At 40.7% G+C, this 17,475-nt stretch overlaps 1 protein-coding gene across 2 annotated transcripts in view; it reads left to right on the top strand.

Moving 5' to 3' along the window:
* LOC133576709 (E3 ubiquitin-protein ligase RNF38-like) overlaps positions 1-13,554 on the top strand; it is a 65,113-nt gene extending 51,559 nt beyond the window's left edge. For both annotated transcript variants that reach the window (XM_061930030.2, XM_061930031.2), the window contains exons 6-12: positions 18-206; positions 7,480-7,641; positions 7,715-7,818; positions 7,894-7,975; positions 10,270-10,391; positions 10,465-10,564; positions 12,908-13,554. In XM_061930030.2, coding sequence (XP_061786014.2) covers positions 18-206; positions 7,480-7,641; positions 7,715-7,818; positions 7,894-7,975; positions 10,270-10,391; positions 10,465-10,564; positions 12,908-12,970 — 822 coding nt within the window. In that variant the 3' untranslated portion in view covers positions 12,971-13,554. The remainder of the gene's footprint in view (positions 1-17; positions 207-7,479; positions 7,642-7,714; positions 7,819-7,893; positions 7,976-10,269; positions 10,392-10,464; positions 10,565-12,907) is intronic.
* The last annotated feature ends 3,921 nt before the right edge of the window (positions 13,555-17,475 follow it).

The raw sequence follows: 17,475 nt of genomic DNA, 5'->3' as shown, positions 1-17,475 counted from the left end.
TCTTTGCTGTCCATTAGGTCTTGCAGACGTGCTCCGTGCAGCACCTTCCTATTCCCTACCCCTTCCCCTCTCTGCTGTCCAGTGACCCCACCTTCCTCCTGCCTCCTCCCCACCTCCCTCATCCTCCCACACACCTCTCCCACCATGCACCTCACCTGCCGCAACCTGGCCAGTTTGGACCCTACACGACACAGCAGGCCCGATCAGTGAGTGATTTGGATTGTTGACACCTTGTGTGAAGCCACGTGACCACCCACAATTTAGAGAAGCAAACCTATTCAAGTTTCTTTTAGTCTTATTTTATTATGTCTTTATCTTAGGGGTGTAACGGTACACAAAAATTTTGGTTCGGTACGTACCTCGGTTTAGAGGTCACGATTCGGTTCATTTTCGGTACAGTAAGAAAACAACAAAATAAATATTTTTGGGTTATTTATTTACCAAATTTGCAAAGTCTTCCACCAAAAATATTTTTCTTAGTGTAATATTTGGTGTGAAGTAATGGGAACCTTGAATAGGTCAATAATTCATAATAACATTGATTTTGATTAAATATTATGTTTTGAGCAATAACAGTTTGAAAGAAAAAAAAACTTTTTCTAAATTACATTTAACCTTTAAGCTTTTTTATTTCACTTTTGTTATGTTTTTGTTTATTTTAATAGTATTTGTAGAATGTGCCGTGGGCCTTTAAAACATTAGCTGTGGGCCGCAAATGGCCTCCGGGGCACACTTTTAACACCCCTGCTATAGATAATAAAAAATTAAATGTGATAAATCTATGGATAAAAAGCAGAGCCTGGCGACGCATGCGCGTTTATCATAACTCTCTCTCTCTCTCTGTCTCTGCCCCTCCCTCACCAATGCTGCTGCTCGCACAATTTGTTTTGTTTTTAACCCCTTCTTAACCCTGAACGTACATTGAAAATACACGTAACCCTAACTCAATGTCAATCAATCAATGTTTATTTATATAGCCCTAAATCACAAGTGTCTCAAAGGGCTGCACAAGCCACAGCGACACCCTCGGTACAGAGCCCACATAAGGGCAAGGAAAAACTCACCCCAGTGGGACGTCGATGTGAATGACTATGAGAAACCTTGGAGAGGACCGCATATGTGGGTAACCGCCCCCCTCTAGGGGAGACCGAATGCAATGGATGTCGAGTGGGTCTGACATAATATTGTGAGAGTCCAGTCCATAGTGGATCCAACATAATAGTAAGAGTCCAGTCCATAGTGGGGCCAGCAGGACACCATCCCGAGTGGAGACGGGTCAGCAGCGCAGAGATGTTTCCAGCCGATGCACAGGCGAGCGGTCCACCCCGGGTCCCGACTCTGGACAGCCAGCACTTCATCCATGGCCACCGGACCTGTGTCCCCCCCCCCTCCACAAGGAAGAGGGGAGCAGAGGAGAAAAGAAAAGAAACGGCAGATCAACTGGTCTAAAAGGGGGGCTATTTAAAGGCTAGAGTATACAAATGAGTTTTAAGATGGGACTTAAATGCTTCTACTGAGGTAGCATCTCTAATTGTTACCGGGAGGGCATTCCATAGTACTGGAGCCCGAATAGAAAACGCTCTATAGCCCGCAGACTTTTTTTGGACTCTGGGAATCACTAATAAGCCGGAGTTCTTTGAACGCAGATTTCTTGCCGGGACATATGGTACAATGCAATCGACAAGATAGGACGGAGCTAGACCGTGTAGTATTTTATACGTAAGTAGTAAAACCTTAAAGTCACATCTTAAGTGCACAGGAAGCCAGTGCAGGTGAGCCAGTATAGGCGTAATATGATCAAACTTTCTTGTTCTTGTCAAAAGTCTAGCAGCCGCATTTTGTACCAATTGTAATCTTTTAATGCTAGATATAGGGAGACCCGAAAATAATACGTTACAGTAGTCGAGACGAGACATAACGAACGCATGAATAATGATCTCAGCGTCGCTAGTGGATAAAATAGAACAAATTTTAGCGATATTACGGAGATGAAAGAAAGCCGTTTTATTAACACTATTAAGGTGTGACTCAAACGAGAGAGTTGGGTGGAAGATAATACCCAGATTCTTTACTGATTCGCCTTGTGTAATTGTTTGGTTGTCAAATGTTAAGGTAGTTTTATTAAATAAATAACTCAAAATGCCGGACATTTGAGGCATTTAAGAAACTCCGCCCTGACAGCTACGCAAAAGAGGACGTATGGTCAGTCTATCGTAGCCCGTTAGCTGCTAGCATGCCGTGTGTTGCGCCTCGGTGTGCATTGTTTACACAACGTGCGTTACGCTACTTGATATGTCCGTGTGGAAACTAGTTCGGTACACCACCAAACCGGAACCCCCGTACCGAAACGGTTCAATACAAATACCGTATTTTTCGGACTATAAGTCGCACCGGCCGAAAATGCATAATAAAGAAGGAAAAAAACATATATAAGTCGCACTAGAGCAGGGGTGCTCACACTTTTTCTGCAGGCGAGCTACTTTTCAATTGATCAAGTCGTGGGGATCTACCTCATTCATATATATAATTTATATTTAATTATTTATGAGGTATATGTTTTTGTTAACAAGTTAAAGGTGTTTAATGATAATGCAAGCATGTTTAACACATATAGTTAATATTGTTAATAAGTTAAAGGTGTTTAATGATAATGCAAGCATGTTTAACACAGTTAATATTGTTAACAAGTTAAAGGTGTTTAAAGATAATGCAAGCATGTTTAACACATATAGTTAATATTGTTAATAAATTAAAGGGGTTTAATGATAATACAAGAATGTTTAACACATATAGTTAATATTGATAACAACTTAAAGGTGGTTAAAGATAATACAAGCATGTTTAACACATAGTTAATATTGTTAACAAGTTAAAGGTGTTTAAAGATAATACAATCATGTTTAACACATATAGTTAATATTGTTAACAAGTCAAAGGTGTTTAATGATAATACAAGCATGTTTAACACATATAGTTAATATTGTTAATAAGTTAAAGGTGTTTAAAGATAATACAAGCATGTTTAACACATATAATTAATATTGTTAATAAGTTAAAAGTGTTTAAAGATAATACAAGCATGTTTAACACATATAGATTCCTTTCTTTCATGAAGACAAGAATATAAGTTGGTGTATTACCTGATTCTGATGACTTGCATTGATTGGAATCAGACAGTGGTGCGGATAACGTCCACATTTTCTAATGCAGGAGAAAAAAAGTCCTCCTTTCTGTCCAATACCACATGAAAGTGGTTGGTTTTTGGCATCTTATTTGTCCAGCTTCCGTACTCCTTTGTATACACTTTACAAGAAATACATTGTCGGCAAACTCCGTAGCTTGCTAGCTTGTGCACAAGCTCATCTCAGAAGACCCTCGGGTGTCGTGAATGTCAATCAAGTGACGAAAGTGACGTCATAGTGAAGATTTATGATCGCTCATTTTTAGGACTATTTTTTTAATGCCTGGCTGGTGATCGACTGACACACCCTCCATGATCGACCGGTAGCTCGCGATCGACGTAATGAGCACCCCTGCACTAGAATATAAATCGCATTTTTTGGGGAAGTGTATTTGATAAAATCCAACAGCAAGAATAGACATTTGAAAGGCAATTTAAAATAAATGAAGAATAGTGAACAACAGGCTGAATAAGTGTACGTTATATGAGGCATAAATAACCAACTGTTATGTTAACGTAACATATTATGGTAAGAGTCATTCAAATAACTATAACATATAGAACATGCTATACGTTTACCAAACAATCTGTCACTCCTAATCGCTCAATCCCATGAAATCTTATACGTCTAGTCCGGGGGTCGGCAACCCGCGGCTTTAGCGCCGCCCTAGTGGCTCTTTGGAGCTTTTTCAAAAATGTATGAAAAATGGAAAAAGATGAGGGGGAAAAAATATATTTTTTGTGTTAATATGGTTTCTGTAGGAGGACAAACATGACACAAACATCCCTAATTGTTATAAAGCACACTGTTTATATTAAACATGCTTCACTGATTCCAGTATTTGGCGAGCGCCGTTTTGTCCTACTAATTTTGGCGGTCCTTGAACTCGCCGTAGTTTGTTTACATGTATAACTTTCTCCGACTTTCTAGGACGTGTTTTATGCCACTTCTTTTTCTGTCTCATTTTGTCCACCAAACTTTTAACGTTGTGCATGAATGCACAAAGGTGAGTTTTGTTGATGTTATCGACTTGTGTGGAGTGCTAATCAGGCATATTTGGTCACTGCAAGACTGCAAGCTAATCGATGCTAACATGCTAGTTAAGCTAGCTATATGTACATATTGCATCATTATGCCTCATTTGTAGGTATATTTGAGCTCATTTAGTTTCCTTTAAGTCATCTTAATTCAATGTATATCTCATGACACACTATCTGTATGTAATATGGCTTTTAATTTTTTGAGGCTCCAGACAGATTTGTTTTTGTACTTTTGGTCCAATATGGCTCTTTCAACATTTTGGGTTGCCGACCCCTGGTCTAGTCGCTTACGTGAATGAGATAAATAATATTATTTGATATTTTACGCTAATGTGTTAATCATTTCACACATAAATCGCACCCCCGGCCAAACTATGAAAAAAACTGCGACTTATAGTCCGAAAAATACGGTAAGCTTGCTATAATGTTGTTGTGTTTGGATAAGAAAGTAGATTGTTGAGCCATTACCCCATTATGTTGGTCTGGGGAAAAGAAAAAAAAAAAAAATATATATATATAACACTTAAGTGTCTTCAAAGCATGCAGTTTTTTACTAAAATGGAGCCTTTTGTCAAGGCTAGAACCAATTATGTTTACATTGTTTATGTACGGGGAACTCAGCTTTATTATACAAACGTTTTGGTTGGCGACCTATGTTGAAGAACCAATTAAGTTTGTAAATCGAGGTTCCATTCTATGTCTTGAGTCTCCTTAATCTAAACAAAGTTGATGTGTTGTCAGGAAACGTAACTTGCTACGGACCGTCACGATGAGGTGGTGTGAAAAATGTATTGGGTCTAGTCCGTGTGAGCATGTGACGTGCAAGTGCAAGGATCTGCAGGAACGCCCACTCGCTAGTTGCAAAGTGACGATGGTGAAAAAATGCCAGCGAAGGTCAGCTTCAATAAAACATGGCTTTTTGAGGATAAATATACATTTTGGCAGGCAAAAGACACTGCTCCAAGTCGTGCTACATGCAAACTGTGCTGTAAAACATTCGTAATATGGCTGAGGCAAAGCTCGGTAGCCACTTGAAGGGGGAAAAAAAGCAGGAAACTGTAGCCACAGTTGATCGCAGCGCAATACTCGGTGAGTTCATAAATGCCAGCAGCACTGCTTTGGTTTCCACAGCAACGAAACAGACAACTTTGTACTTCTCTGCCAAGAATAAAGTCCTCAAAGCCGAGATACTGCAGGCACGGAAATGTGTGAATTCATGCTATTATTTAAGTCATCTGAGGACACGAGCCGTCTTTTTACAGCCAACATGTTCCCAGACAGCCACATTGCAGCAAAATATAACTGTGGTGAGAACAAGTGTGCTTTTGGGCTTGTTATGCACTTTAAAGCACTCTTACTGTCATTAATGTTCCAACAAACAGCATACTGTGTGACAAAAGCCTAAACCACCATTTGTCCACCAAATGGACTTATATACGAGACTAAATATGTCTGAAATGAAGTATGAGACGATGTATTCCTGTATATTTTTTTATAAGGAACAATACATTTCAGATGTAAACCTAGTTTCACTTGGGATTCAAGGAACTTCATTGTCATATCAGCACACTTGAGACCTGTCTCCACTCAAGATGATCTCCTGCTGGCCCCACTATGGACTGGACTCTCACTATTATGTTAGATCCACTATGGACTGGACTCTCACTATTATGTTAGATCCACTATGCACTGGACTCTCACTATTATGTTAGATCCACTATGGACTGGACTCTCTCACTATTATGTTAGATCCACTATGGACTGGACTCTCTCACTATTACGGTATGTTAGATCCACTATGGACTGGACTCTCACTATTATGTTAGATCCACTATGGACTGGACTCTCACTATTATGTTAGATCCACTATGGACTGGACTCTCACTATTATGTTAGATCCACTATGGACTGGACTCTCACTATTATGTTAGATCCACTATGGACTGGACTCTCACTATTATGTTAGATCCACTATGGACTGGACTCTCACTATTATGTTAGATCCACTATAAACTGGATTCTCTCACTATTATGTTAGATCCACTATGGACTGGACTCTCACAATTTTATGCTAGATCCACTATGGACTGGACTCTCACTATTATGTTAGATCCACTATGGACTGGACTCTCACACTATTATGCTAGATCCACTATGGACTGGACTCTCACTATTATGTTAGATCCACTATGGACTGGACTCTCACTATTATGTTAGATCCACTATGGACTGGACTCTCACTATTATGTTAGATCCACTATAAACTGGACTCTCTCACTATTATGTTAGATCCACTATGGACTGGACTCTCACTATTATGTTAGATCCACTATGGACTGGACTCTCACTATTATGTTAGATCCACTATGGACTGGACTCTCACTATTATGTTAGATCCACTATGGACTGGACTCTCACTATTATGTTAGATCCACTATGGACTGGACTCTCACTATTATGTTAGATCCACTATGGACTGGACTCTCACTATTATGTTAGATCCACTATGGACTGGACTCTCACTATTATGTTAGATCCACTATAAACTGGACTCTCTCACTATTATGTTAGATCCACTATGGACTGGACTCTCACTATTATGTTAGATCCACTATGGACTGGACTCTCACTATTATGTCAGATCCACTATGGACTGGACTCTCACACTATTATGTTAGATCCACTATGGACTGGACTCTCACTATTATGTTAGATCCACTATAAACTGGACTCTCTCACTATTATGTTAGATCCACTATGGACTGGACTCTCACTATTATGTTAGATCCACTATGGACTGGACTCTCACTATTATGTCAGATCCACTATGGACTGGACTCTCACACTATTATGTTAGATCCACTATGGACTGGACTCTCACTATTATGTTAGATCCACTATGGACAGGACTCTCTCACTATTATGTTAGATCCACTATAAACTGGACTCTCTCACTATTATGTTAGATCCACTATGGACTGGACTCTCACTATTATGTTAGATCCACTATGGACTGGACTCTCACTATTATGTCAGATCCACTATGGACTGGACTCTCACACTATTATGTTAGATCCACTATGGACTGGACTCTCACTATTATGTTAGATCCACTATGGACAGGACTCTCACACTATAATGTTAGATCCACTATGGACTGGACTCTCACTATTATGTTAGATCGACTATAAACTGGACTCTCACTATTGTGTTAGATTCCATGAATGGATGTTCAATGTATTCTTTGCCTCCTGTAGCCATTACAGAGGATAGAGAACGACGTGGAGCTGCTGGGAGAACACCTGTCTTTGGGCGCGGGGCTCCACTACCCCCCTGCCACCCACCCGGCCCTCACCCCACACTCCACTCAGCTCCACTTCCTCTCCCATGAGCCCCTGCCTCAGGAGTTCTTTGGAGTGGTGAGTTCCACAACAAGTTGTTTACCTCGGCTCAAAGCCAGCTAATGTCAACAAACTCTTGTGCGTCTTCTAGTCCTACCCGAACTTCATCTCTCGCCGTCTGGCCGGGCGACGGTACCGCTCGCAGCAGCCACTACCCCCTTCGCCTTACCACCCCAGCCTCCTGCCTTACTTCCTGTGAGTGGATCACCAGAAAGATCAGTCTGATTGAAACATATCTAGACATAGAACCTTGTGCCTTTCTCTTGGTAGATCCATGCTGCCAGTCCAGCCCACTGGTCCTGCAATCAGCCTGGAGTTGGATGTGGACGATGGAGAGGTTGAAAATTATGAGGTCAGTGCTTGTTAAACCTTAAATATTGAAAGTACAAAACTTGGGTAAAAAGACACAAGGGAACATTTAAGTAGTGCAATGCTCTGTCTACCAAAATACAGCTTGAAAAAAACGTGTTAAGTTTTGGGCAAATACATGACATGCATTCAAGTAAACCTTTTAAAAATGTTCCTGGATGACATTCTGATAATAAACATATCAATCAATCAATGTTTATTTATATAGCCCTAAATCACAAGTGTCTCAAAGGGCTGCACAAGCCACAACGTAATAGTGTGAGAGTCCAGTCCATAGTGGATCTAACATAATAGTGTGAGAGTCCAGTCCATAGTGGATCTAACATAATAGTGTAAGAGTCCAGTCCATAGTGGATCTAACATAATAGTGAGAGTCCAGTCCATAGTGGATCTAACATAATTGTGAGAGTCCAGTCCATAGTGGATCTAACATAATAGTGAGAGAGTCCAGTCCATAGTGGATCTAACATAATAGTGTGAGAGCCCAGCCCATAGTGGATCTAACATAATAGTGAGAGTCCAGTCCATAGTGGATCTAACATAATAGTGTGAGTCCAGTCCATAGTGGATCGAACATAATAGTGTGAGAGTCCAGTCCATAGTGGATCTAACATAATAGTGTGAGAGTCCAGTCCATAGTGGATCTAACATAATAGTGAGAGTCCAGTCCATAGTGGATCTAACATAATATTGTGAGAGTCCAGTCCATAGTGGATCTAACATAGTAGTGTGAGAGTCCAGTCCATAGTGGATCTAACATAATAGTGAGAGTCCAGTCCATAGTGGATCTAACATAATAGTGTGAGAGTCCAGTCCATAGTGGATCTAACATAAGAATGTGAGTGTCCAGTCCATAGTGGATCTAACATAATAGTGAGAGTCTAGTCCATAGTGGATCTAACATAATAGTGTGAGAGTCCAGTCCATAGTGAATCTAACATAATAGTGTGAGAGTCCAGTCCATAGTGGATCTAGCATATTAAATATTTTAGAGTCCAGTCCATAGTGGGTCTAACATAATATTGTGAGAGTCCAGTGCATAGTGGATCTAACGTAATGTTTTAGAGTCCAGTCCATAGTGGATCTAACATAATAGTGTGAGAGTCCAGTCCATAGTGGATCTAACATAATAGTGTGAGAGTCCAGTCCATAGTGGATCTAACATAATAGTGTGAGAGTCCAGTCCATAGTGGATCTAACATAATAGTGTGAGAGTCCAGTCCATAGTGGATCTAACATAATAGTGTGAGTGTCCAGTCCATAGTGGATCTAACATAATAGTGTGAGAGTCCAGTCCATAGTGGATCTAACATAATAGTGTGAGAGTCCAGTCCATAGTGGATCTAACATAATAGTGTGAGAGTCCAGTCCATAGTGGATCTAACATAATAGTGTGAGAGTCCAGTCCATAGTGGATCTAACATAATAGTGTGAGAGTCCAGTCCATAGTGGATCTAACATAATAGTGAGAGTCCAGTCCATAGTGGATCTAACATAATAGTGAGAGTCCAGTCCATAGTGGATCTAACATAATAGTGAGAGAGTCCAGTCCATAGTGGATCTAACATAATAGTGAGAGTCCAGTCCATAGTGGATCTAACATAATAGTGAGAGAGTCCAGTCCATAGTGGATCTAACATAATAGTGAGAGAGTCCAGTCCATAGTGGATCTAACATAATATTGTGAGAGTCCAGTCCATAGTGGATCTAACATAATAGTGTGAGAGTCCAGTCCATAGTGGATCTAACATAATAGTGTGTGAACACTAGTAAGGTTGTAAATACTGTATAGAGTAGGCTAACCCATGTGGTTCCTGTGGATGGGAACATAATTAGTGTAGTGACTAAATAACAGTTATTGAAACACAGTGTTTCATTTGGATGAATCTGTCAACTCTGTTGATCATTTTTCAATTCTTTAAAGACTAAAACATCTTTAATATGTGCTTTTCTTTGCTAGTTTTTGCATGTTCAATTGCTGAAAAACCAGGACTTTAAGTGATGGGGGTAGTCCCCCCTTGTCCTTGCCCCCCAGACACCTGGCTTATTTTCAGTCTTCTTCATTAAGTTCAAATCACATGCCTGGTAGTAACGAGCCTCTTCACATTCTTCACATTCTTCCAACGGCGTTGCAACGATGGGAACAGTGACTAATTAAATGAATCTTTTCCTGGAAAAAAGTTACTGTATATCTCACAACAGATTTGAGGTTGTCCTCCATCCCTAGTCCCTAAGTGAACTGAATTGTACCTGGATGCCATCCATCTTCTGCCGCAGGCTCTCCTCAATCTCGCTGAGCGTCTCGGTGAGGCCAAACTGCGAGGTCTGACCAAGGGAGACATCGAGCAGCTTCCATCTTATCGCTTCAACCCAAATAACCACCAGTCGGAACAAACACTGTAAGTGACCGTGGCACACGTGTAACATGTCCATAAGTAGACGCTCTTTTGAAAGTGTCCGCTTGTCTTCCAGCTGCGTGGTGTGTATGAGTGACTTTGAGTCTCGACAACTGCTGCGAGTTCTCCCCTGCAGCCACGAGTTCCACGGCAAGTGTGTGGACAAGTGGCTGAGGGTAAGTGCTGGGTGATACAACATACACCATCCCAATCCTAACTGGCAGGCAATTTAGTCCTGCATGTTGCATTACATTTTGAAATTTACCGTATTTTTCGGACTATAAGGCGCACTTAAAATCCTTTCATATCCTCAAAAATCGACAGTGTGCTTTATAACCCGGTGCGCCTAAGGTACGGAATAATTCTGGTTGTGCTTACTGACCTCGAAGGTATTGTATTTGGTACATGGTGTAATAAGTGTGACCAGTAGATGGCAGTCATACATAAGAGATACATGTAGACTGCAATATAACTCAAGTAAACAACACCAACATTTTGAATGTTCCATTGAAAATAAAGAACATTACACACGGCGCTCCAAAATTTGTCAAACTGTTTTAGTATGACTGTCAGGTTCAAATACTGATGACATCTATTAAACAGACAAAGAAGCAAGGAATTGAACAGAGACAGAATGAAATTTGGCTCAATTGAGGAGAAACGTCTGGGCTGTACTCTAGCGCAGTCTCCCACCACGCTCTGACGAAAGATTGTACGCCTCCCTGGACTTTCCCTGATTACATGGCAACAGCTGTTTCTAAGGGAGGGGGGGTCGTAAACAGCCATCGCCTTTGGTTACAAAACAGTTCAAAGAAAAGGCCGCTTGATGGATTGTCGACCCATTACGTCTACCTTAGTCAGAGATACGAGTATTACTATGGTGTGTATAAGGATCGCAAAATGGCACCCATTAGCAGACATATTATCTGGTGTTTTGTTTCACAATATTATGCAAAACCAACTTTTCTTACCTTCTGGTACCTGCTGATGTGTATTTGGGATCTGCATAAGTCCTGAAAATGTGCGCACTTCCCCCACTGTAGTTGATAAGCTTCTTCTTTTTCCTCTATCTTCTTGTTATGGGACATTCATCCTCCGCTGTTGCCATTTCTAATATAAAGTAGTGTAAAGTTCTTACTTATATCTGTCAGTAAACTCGCCATGAAAGCACTAAAACATACCGGTGTAGTGAGTTTACATTATTCACCCAAGGAACTTTAGTTATTAGAGAGACGGTTTTTCACGGGACACATTTCGGGCGTTGTTGTTGTTGTTGCACTAGTGAGCCACGGATGAGAAGATGCTGCTCCCTTTATTGATTGAAGTAAAGTCTGAATGTCATTAAAACAGTTAGCGTCATCTTTTGACACTTCTTTCACGTCGAAATGGAGACACGTAAATAAGACCGCCCACAAAAGCGACTGTCAGAAAGCAACTTGAAGATGATTTGTAAAACATAGGGGTGTAACGGTACACAAAAATTTCGGTTTAGAGGTCACGGTTCGGTTCATTTTCGGTACAGTAAGAAAACAACAAAATATAAATTTTTGGGTTATTTATTTACCAAATTTGCAAAATCTTCCACCAAAAATATTTTTCTTAGTGGAATATTTGGTGTGAAGTAATGGGAACCTTGGATAGGTCAATAATTCATAATAACATTGATTTTGATTCAATATTATGTTTTGAGCAATGACAGTTTGAAAGAAAAAAAAAAAAACAGCTTTGTTTTATTAGTCAACATTGCAACTTTTTCTAAATTATATTTAAGCTTTTTTATTTCACCTTTGTTATGTTTTTGTTTATTTTAATAGTATTTTTAGAATGTGCCGTGGGCCTTTAAAACATTAGCTGTGGGCCGCAAATGGCCTCCGGGGCACACTTTTGACACCCCTGCTATAGATAATAAAAAAATTTAATCTGATAAATCTATGGATAAAAAGCAGAGCCTGGCGACACATGCGCGTTTATCATAACTCTCTCTCTCTCTCTGTCTCTGCCCCTCCCTCACCAATGCTGCTGAGCACTCAATTTTTGTTTTTAACCCCTTCTTAACCCTAAACGTACATTGAAAATACACCTAACCCTAACTCAAAATGCCGGACATTTGAGGCATTTAAGAAACTCCGCCCTGACAACTCCGCAAAAGAGGACATGTCTGGTGAAAAGAGGACGTATGGTCAGTCTATCCTCGCCCATTAGCTGCTAACATGCCGTGTGTTGTGCCACCTCCGAACCGAACCGAAACCCCCGTACCGAAACGGTTCAATACAAATACCGTTACACCCCTAGTAAAACATCTATGCAACATTTTGACCAAAGAACCACCATAACATGTTATGTAGACCAAAAATCATAATATGACTCCTTTAATGCGCCTTATAATCCGGCAGTACGCCTTATAATCCGGTGCGCCCTATGGTCCAGAAAACACAGTCGACGCTCTACCGGCTGCTTGTGCATTTAGCGGGCTGCCAACCTGGCGACGTGAACTGAAGCCCCGCCTCCTCTTTCCACAGGCCAATCGGACGTGTCCCATCTGCCGAGCCGACGCCTCAGAGGTTCAGAGAGACTCTGAATGATCACACTCCGATATAGAATGTCTTAGACATGTTCAGCACTGCCTGGCTCATCTCTTTTGACATGAGCATCATTGCAGACACACATCACTTCCTGAGCATACTCCTCCTCATTGTGCGTGTGTGTGTGTGTGTCACATACAACTTCTCATGAGTGAGTGATTCTATTCTTCTTTCATGCACTATTTGTCTTTATGTACATACAGTATTCAGTGTGTGTTATGAAATTAACTCCTCTTCCTCTACGTTGACATGAAGGGTCCACTCCCCCCACTATTCTTCTCAGTTAACCTATCTAATCAGTGTGTTTCTGTCTATAAAGCTGATAATGAATGGGCAACTTTTTTCCTTTTTATACCGCGAGTGTGATAGTCCTGCCTGGCATTTACCTCATTCCTGTCTTAACTTGTTACTAGCACTTCACAGCACTCATTCAAAACTAAGCACATATATATATATATATTTGGGTCCCTTTTATTTTCTTAGTTTGTGACTTTGCAGTGGCACATGATATATAAATATATCTATATATATATATACTGTATAAATGTATGAATCTGTATACCAAATAAAAAGCTTGATATGAACTTTTTAAACTTTTACTTTTTGTATTCCCCTTAGCGCAGTCATACTTTTGAGGTCTAAAAAAATGAACAGAATTTTCCATCCATCCATCCATCTTCTTCCGCTTATCCGAGGTGGGGTCGCGGGGGCAGCAGCCTAAGCAGGGAAGCCCAGACTTCCCTCTCCCCAGCCACTTCGTCCAGCTCCTCCCGGGGGGGATCCCGAGGCGTTCCCAGGCCAGCCGGGAGACCCAGTCTTCCCAACGTGTCCTGGGTCTTCCCCGTGGCCTCCTACCGGTCGGACGTGCCCGAAACACATACCCAGGGAGGCGTTCAGAATTTACCAGAGAAAGTATAACAAAATTATTGTCCATTCATCCATTTTCTCTATTTTTTTTTTTACAGTCCGTAATATGAATAATAAAGCTGGTCCACAGGTAAACAATGTGAGCCCCTGCATGGTGGGCGTGTCTTACGGCTGCCCCGCCCACGGCAAAAACCTGAAGTGCCTGTAAGGTCACGTGTTTGCAGCCCAGCCCGTGGTTCATGCTTGGGTAATTAACGGAAGAGCGCACAGGTGAACTTTAAAAAAAAATTAAGGTAAGTAAAGCATACTTGCCAACCCTCCTGGATTTTCCGGGAGACTCCCGAAATTCAGCGCCTCTCCCGAAAAACTCCCGGGACAAATTTTCTCCCTAAAATCTCCCGAAATTCAGGCGGAGCTGGAGGCCACGCCCCCTCCATGAGGACCTGAGTCCGCTTTCCCACGATATAAACAGCGTGCCTGCCCAATCACGTTATAACTGTAGAATGATGGAGGGCGAGTCCTTGGTTTCTTATGTGGGTTTATTGTTAGGCAGTTTCATTAACGTCCTCCCAGCGCGGTAACAACACACAACAACAGCAGTCATGTTTTTGTCTACCGTAAAGCAGTTCGTCTGCCGTAAACAGCAATGTTGTGACACTCTTAAACAGGACAATACTGCCATCTATAACATCAATAACATATACGGCTTTTAGAGAGTGCAGTGCACAACTGCGCACACAACAAGGAGACGAAGCAGAAGAACGAGGAAGATACAGCCGTGGCGACGCCGACGACGAGTAAGATGAAGAAATACGCTTTGTTGCACCTTTCCTGCCTGAGTCCGGCGATTAGTTGCAAATCTTGCTTTATTGATTGCTTGCACACAGCCAATCCAACACAAAACAAACTAGTCCCCGCCAGCACTCACGCTACCGCTTCCTCTCTTCTCTCGCCCACACACTCACTGACATCACTCATCTCACATGCTCACCTATTAAAGGGCCACACACACACATACGCTACTCTCATATAACAGCTTGTAAGTTCTAAGCCGCAGCTGCGATTGGACCTGGATAGCCTCCGGGAAGAAGTAGTGGACTACCAAGTGCTTGGCACTGAAGATCTTCCTCGGGAAGCAAAGATTGACCGGTTTTGGGCCATGCTAGGGAGAGATGGAAGATTCCAGACTCTAATGCATTCGATGAAAGCACTTTTGTGCGTGCCACACATCAATGCATCATCAGAGAGGGTGTTCAGCATGGTTAGAAAAATAGTGACAGAGAATAGAACAAGGATGGACAATTCAACCCTTAACTCAACAATGAGTAGATGAGTGTTATGTGTGTGTATATGTGTAAATAAATGAACACTGAAATTCAAGTATTTCTTTTATTTATATATATATATATATATATATATATATAGCTAGAATTCACTGAAAGTCAAGTATTTCTTATTTATATATATATATATATATATATATATATATATGTATATATGTCTTAATAAGGTTATCCAAAGAATAGTGCTCGATACCGTAGTAGAGCGCAATATATGTGTGTGTGGGAAAAAAAATCACAAGACTATTTCATCTCTACAGGCCTGTTTCATGAGGGGGGGTTCCCTCAATCATCAGGAGATTTTAATGGGAGCATTCACATACCATGGTTTATATAGGGCACAGAGTGGGTGGGTACAGGCTGGCGTGGTGATTGGCTCATGTGTTACCTAGGAGGTGTTTCCGTCTGTGGCGGCATGCTGTTACAATTTCGCTGCGCTTGTTGAGGGATGACAGGTCTGGACGGTAAATAATAAACAGTTTCTCTTTCAAGCATAGGTTGCATCTTTTATTACCACTATTGTAAGGTGTGCTGGATGCAAGAATTTGCCATGTTATATTCAATAACATGGCAAATTCTTCAAATTCAATGATTGCCCTCTCAACGGGGGGTGCTTACAAACATCAGTTGTCTACCAATCTAAGGTAACACGCAAGGACATTAACACATCCGACACATATGTAGGATTAACCGAAGGAGAGTTCAAAACCAGATGGAACAATCACAAGGCTTCTTTCAAGAACCAAAACCTGCGGAATACCACAGAACTCAGCAAACACATTTGGGACCTCAAAGACAATAATGTTGAATATTCAATAACATGGCAAATTCTTGCATCCAGCACACCTTACAATAGTGGTAATAAAAGATGCAACCTATGCTTGAAAGAGAAACTGTTTATTATTTACCGTCCAGACCTGTCATCCCTCAACAAGCGCAGCGAAATTGTAACAGCATGCCGCCACAGACGGAAACACCTCCTAGGTAACACATGAGCCAATCACCACGCCCCTACGCCAGCCTGTACCCACCCACTCTGTGCCCTATATAAACCATGGTATGTGAATGCTCCCATTAAAATCTCCTGATGATTGAGGGAACCCCCCCCTCATGAAACAGGCCTGTAGAGATGAAATAGTCTTGTGATTTTTTTTTCACACACACACACATATATATATATATATATATATATATATATATATATATATATATATATATATATACCTCCCGAAATCGGAGTTCTCAAGGTTGGCAAGTATGAAGTAAAGCTATTTTTTGTATTTACCAAAACAAGACGTTTATCCGTCATGAATTGGGGGGGGCAATAGATGTAGACAAACTTTTAAATTGATGGTAATTAACAAGTGTGCAAAAAATACAGTAGCTTCAAGCTAGCTATTATGCTAAATGTTTTTTCTTTGCAGGACATTTGACAAACTGTGCTTGAGCAGCATTGAGAGACGTCACGGGTCAACAACATTGTAAGTACAATACTCTTGTAAGGCCTCTATCCCAATAAATCATTTTCATAGAAAAAAAAATAATGAAAAATGTGTTTATTCATCACTTATCGAATGTGACCCTTATAAGAATATTTCCTGTAAATATGATTAAATACCCAATACCCAATAATATTCTTTGAATTCCAAAGGATTTAAAAATTTGTGTGACGTTTTCTATTGTAATTATGACAAGTGCTGCATTAACCTAAAGCCACCACTAGATGGTGGTGTTGCTTTTCTGTACTAGCAACTCTACAGTTGACGGATTATACAGCATCAGCATCTTCCCACTTGTTATCAATTCATCACCAGGGTAATATTCCTTTAAATGGGACCTAGGATTATTTTAAACTACACTTATTTGTGGTCTAAAGCCAGGGTTACTCACCTTTTTGATCTCGGGGTGCAACCTTTCCACTATGGAAGGACCCACTCAAATATTAGGGGAAAAAAATGGAAAAATTACGCCTTTAATGCACCTTAAGTATGAAAATAGAGCCGCTCATCAGCAGTGCGCCCTATGGTCCAGAAGATATGGTACTTATCAATTTAGTATTGCAAGGCACTCCTACAGATACAAGTAAAACGCAGACATTTTGCTTTAGTCTTTGAACGGGGGGGAAAGTAGCGCCATCTGGTGGAAAAATATCCAAATTTTAAATTGAAAACCAGTACAATCCATATTTTACTACTGTTAATTGGTTTTAAGACATGACAGCTATAAATGAATTTCTGCAAAGTAGGAATTATTAATTATGAATAAAATATTTTCATAACTAGGGCATAACAAACATTT

This window comes from Nerophis lumbriciformis, linkage group LG36 (assembly GCF_033978685.3).
Source record: "Nerophis lumbriciformis linkage group LG36, RoL_Nlum_v2.1, whole genome shotgun sequence".
Lineage (NCBI taxonomy): Eukaryota > Metazoa > Chordata > Actinopteri > Syngnathiformes > Syngnathidae > Nerophis > Nerophis lumbriciformis.
This window is presented reverse-complemented; position numbering and strand designations above follow the sequence as displayed.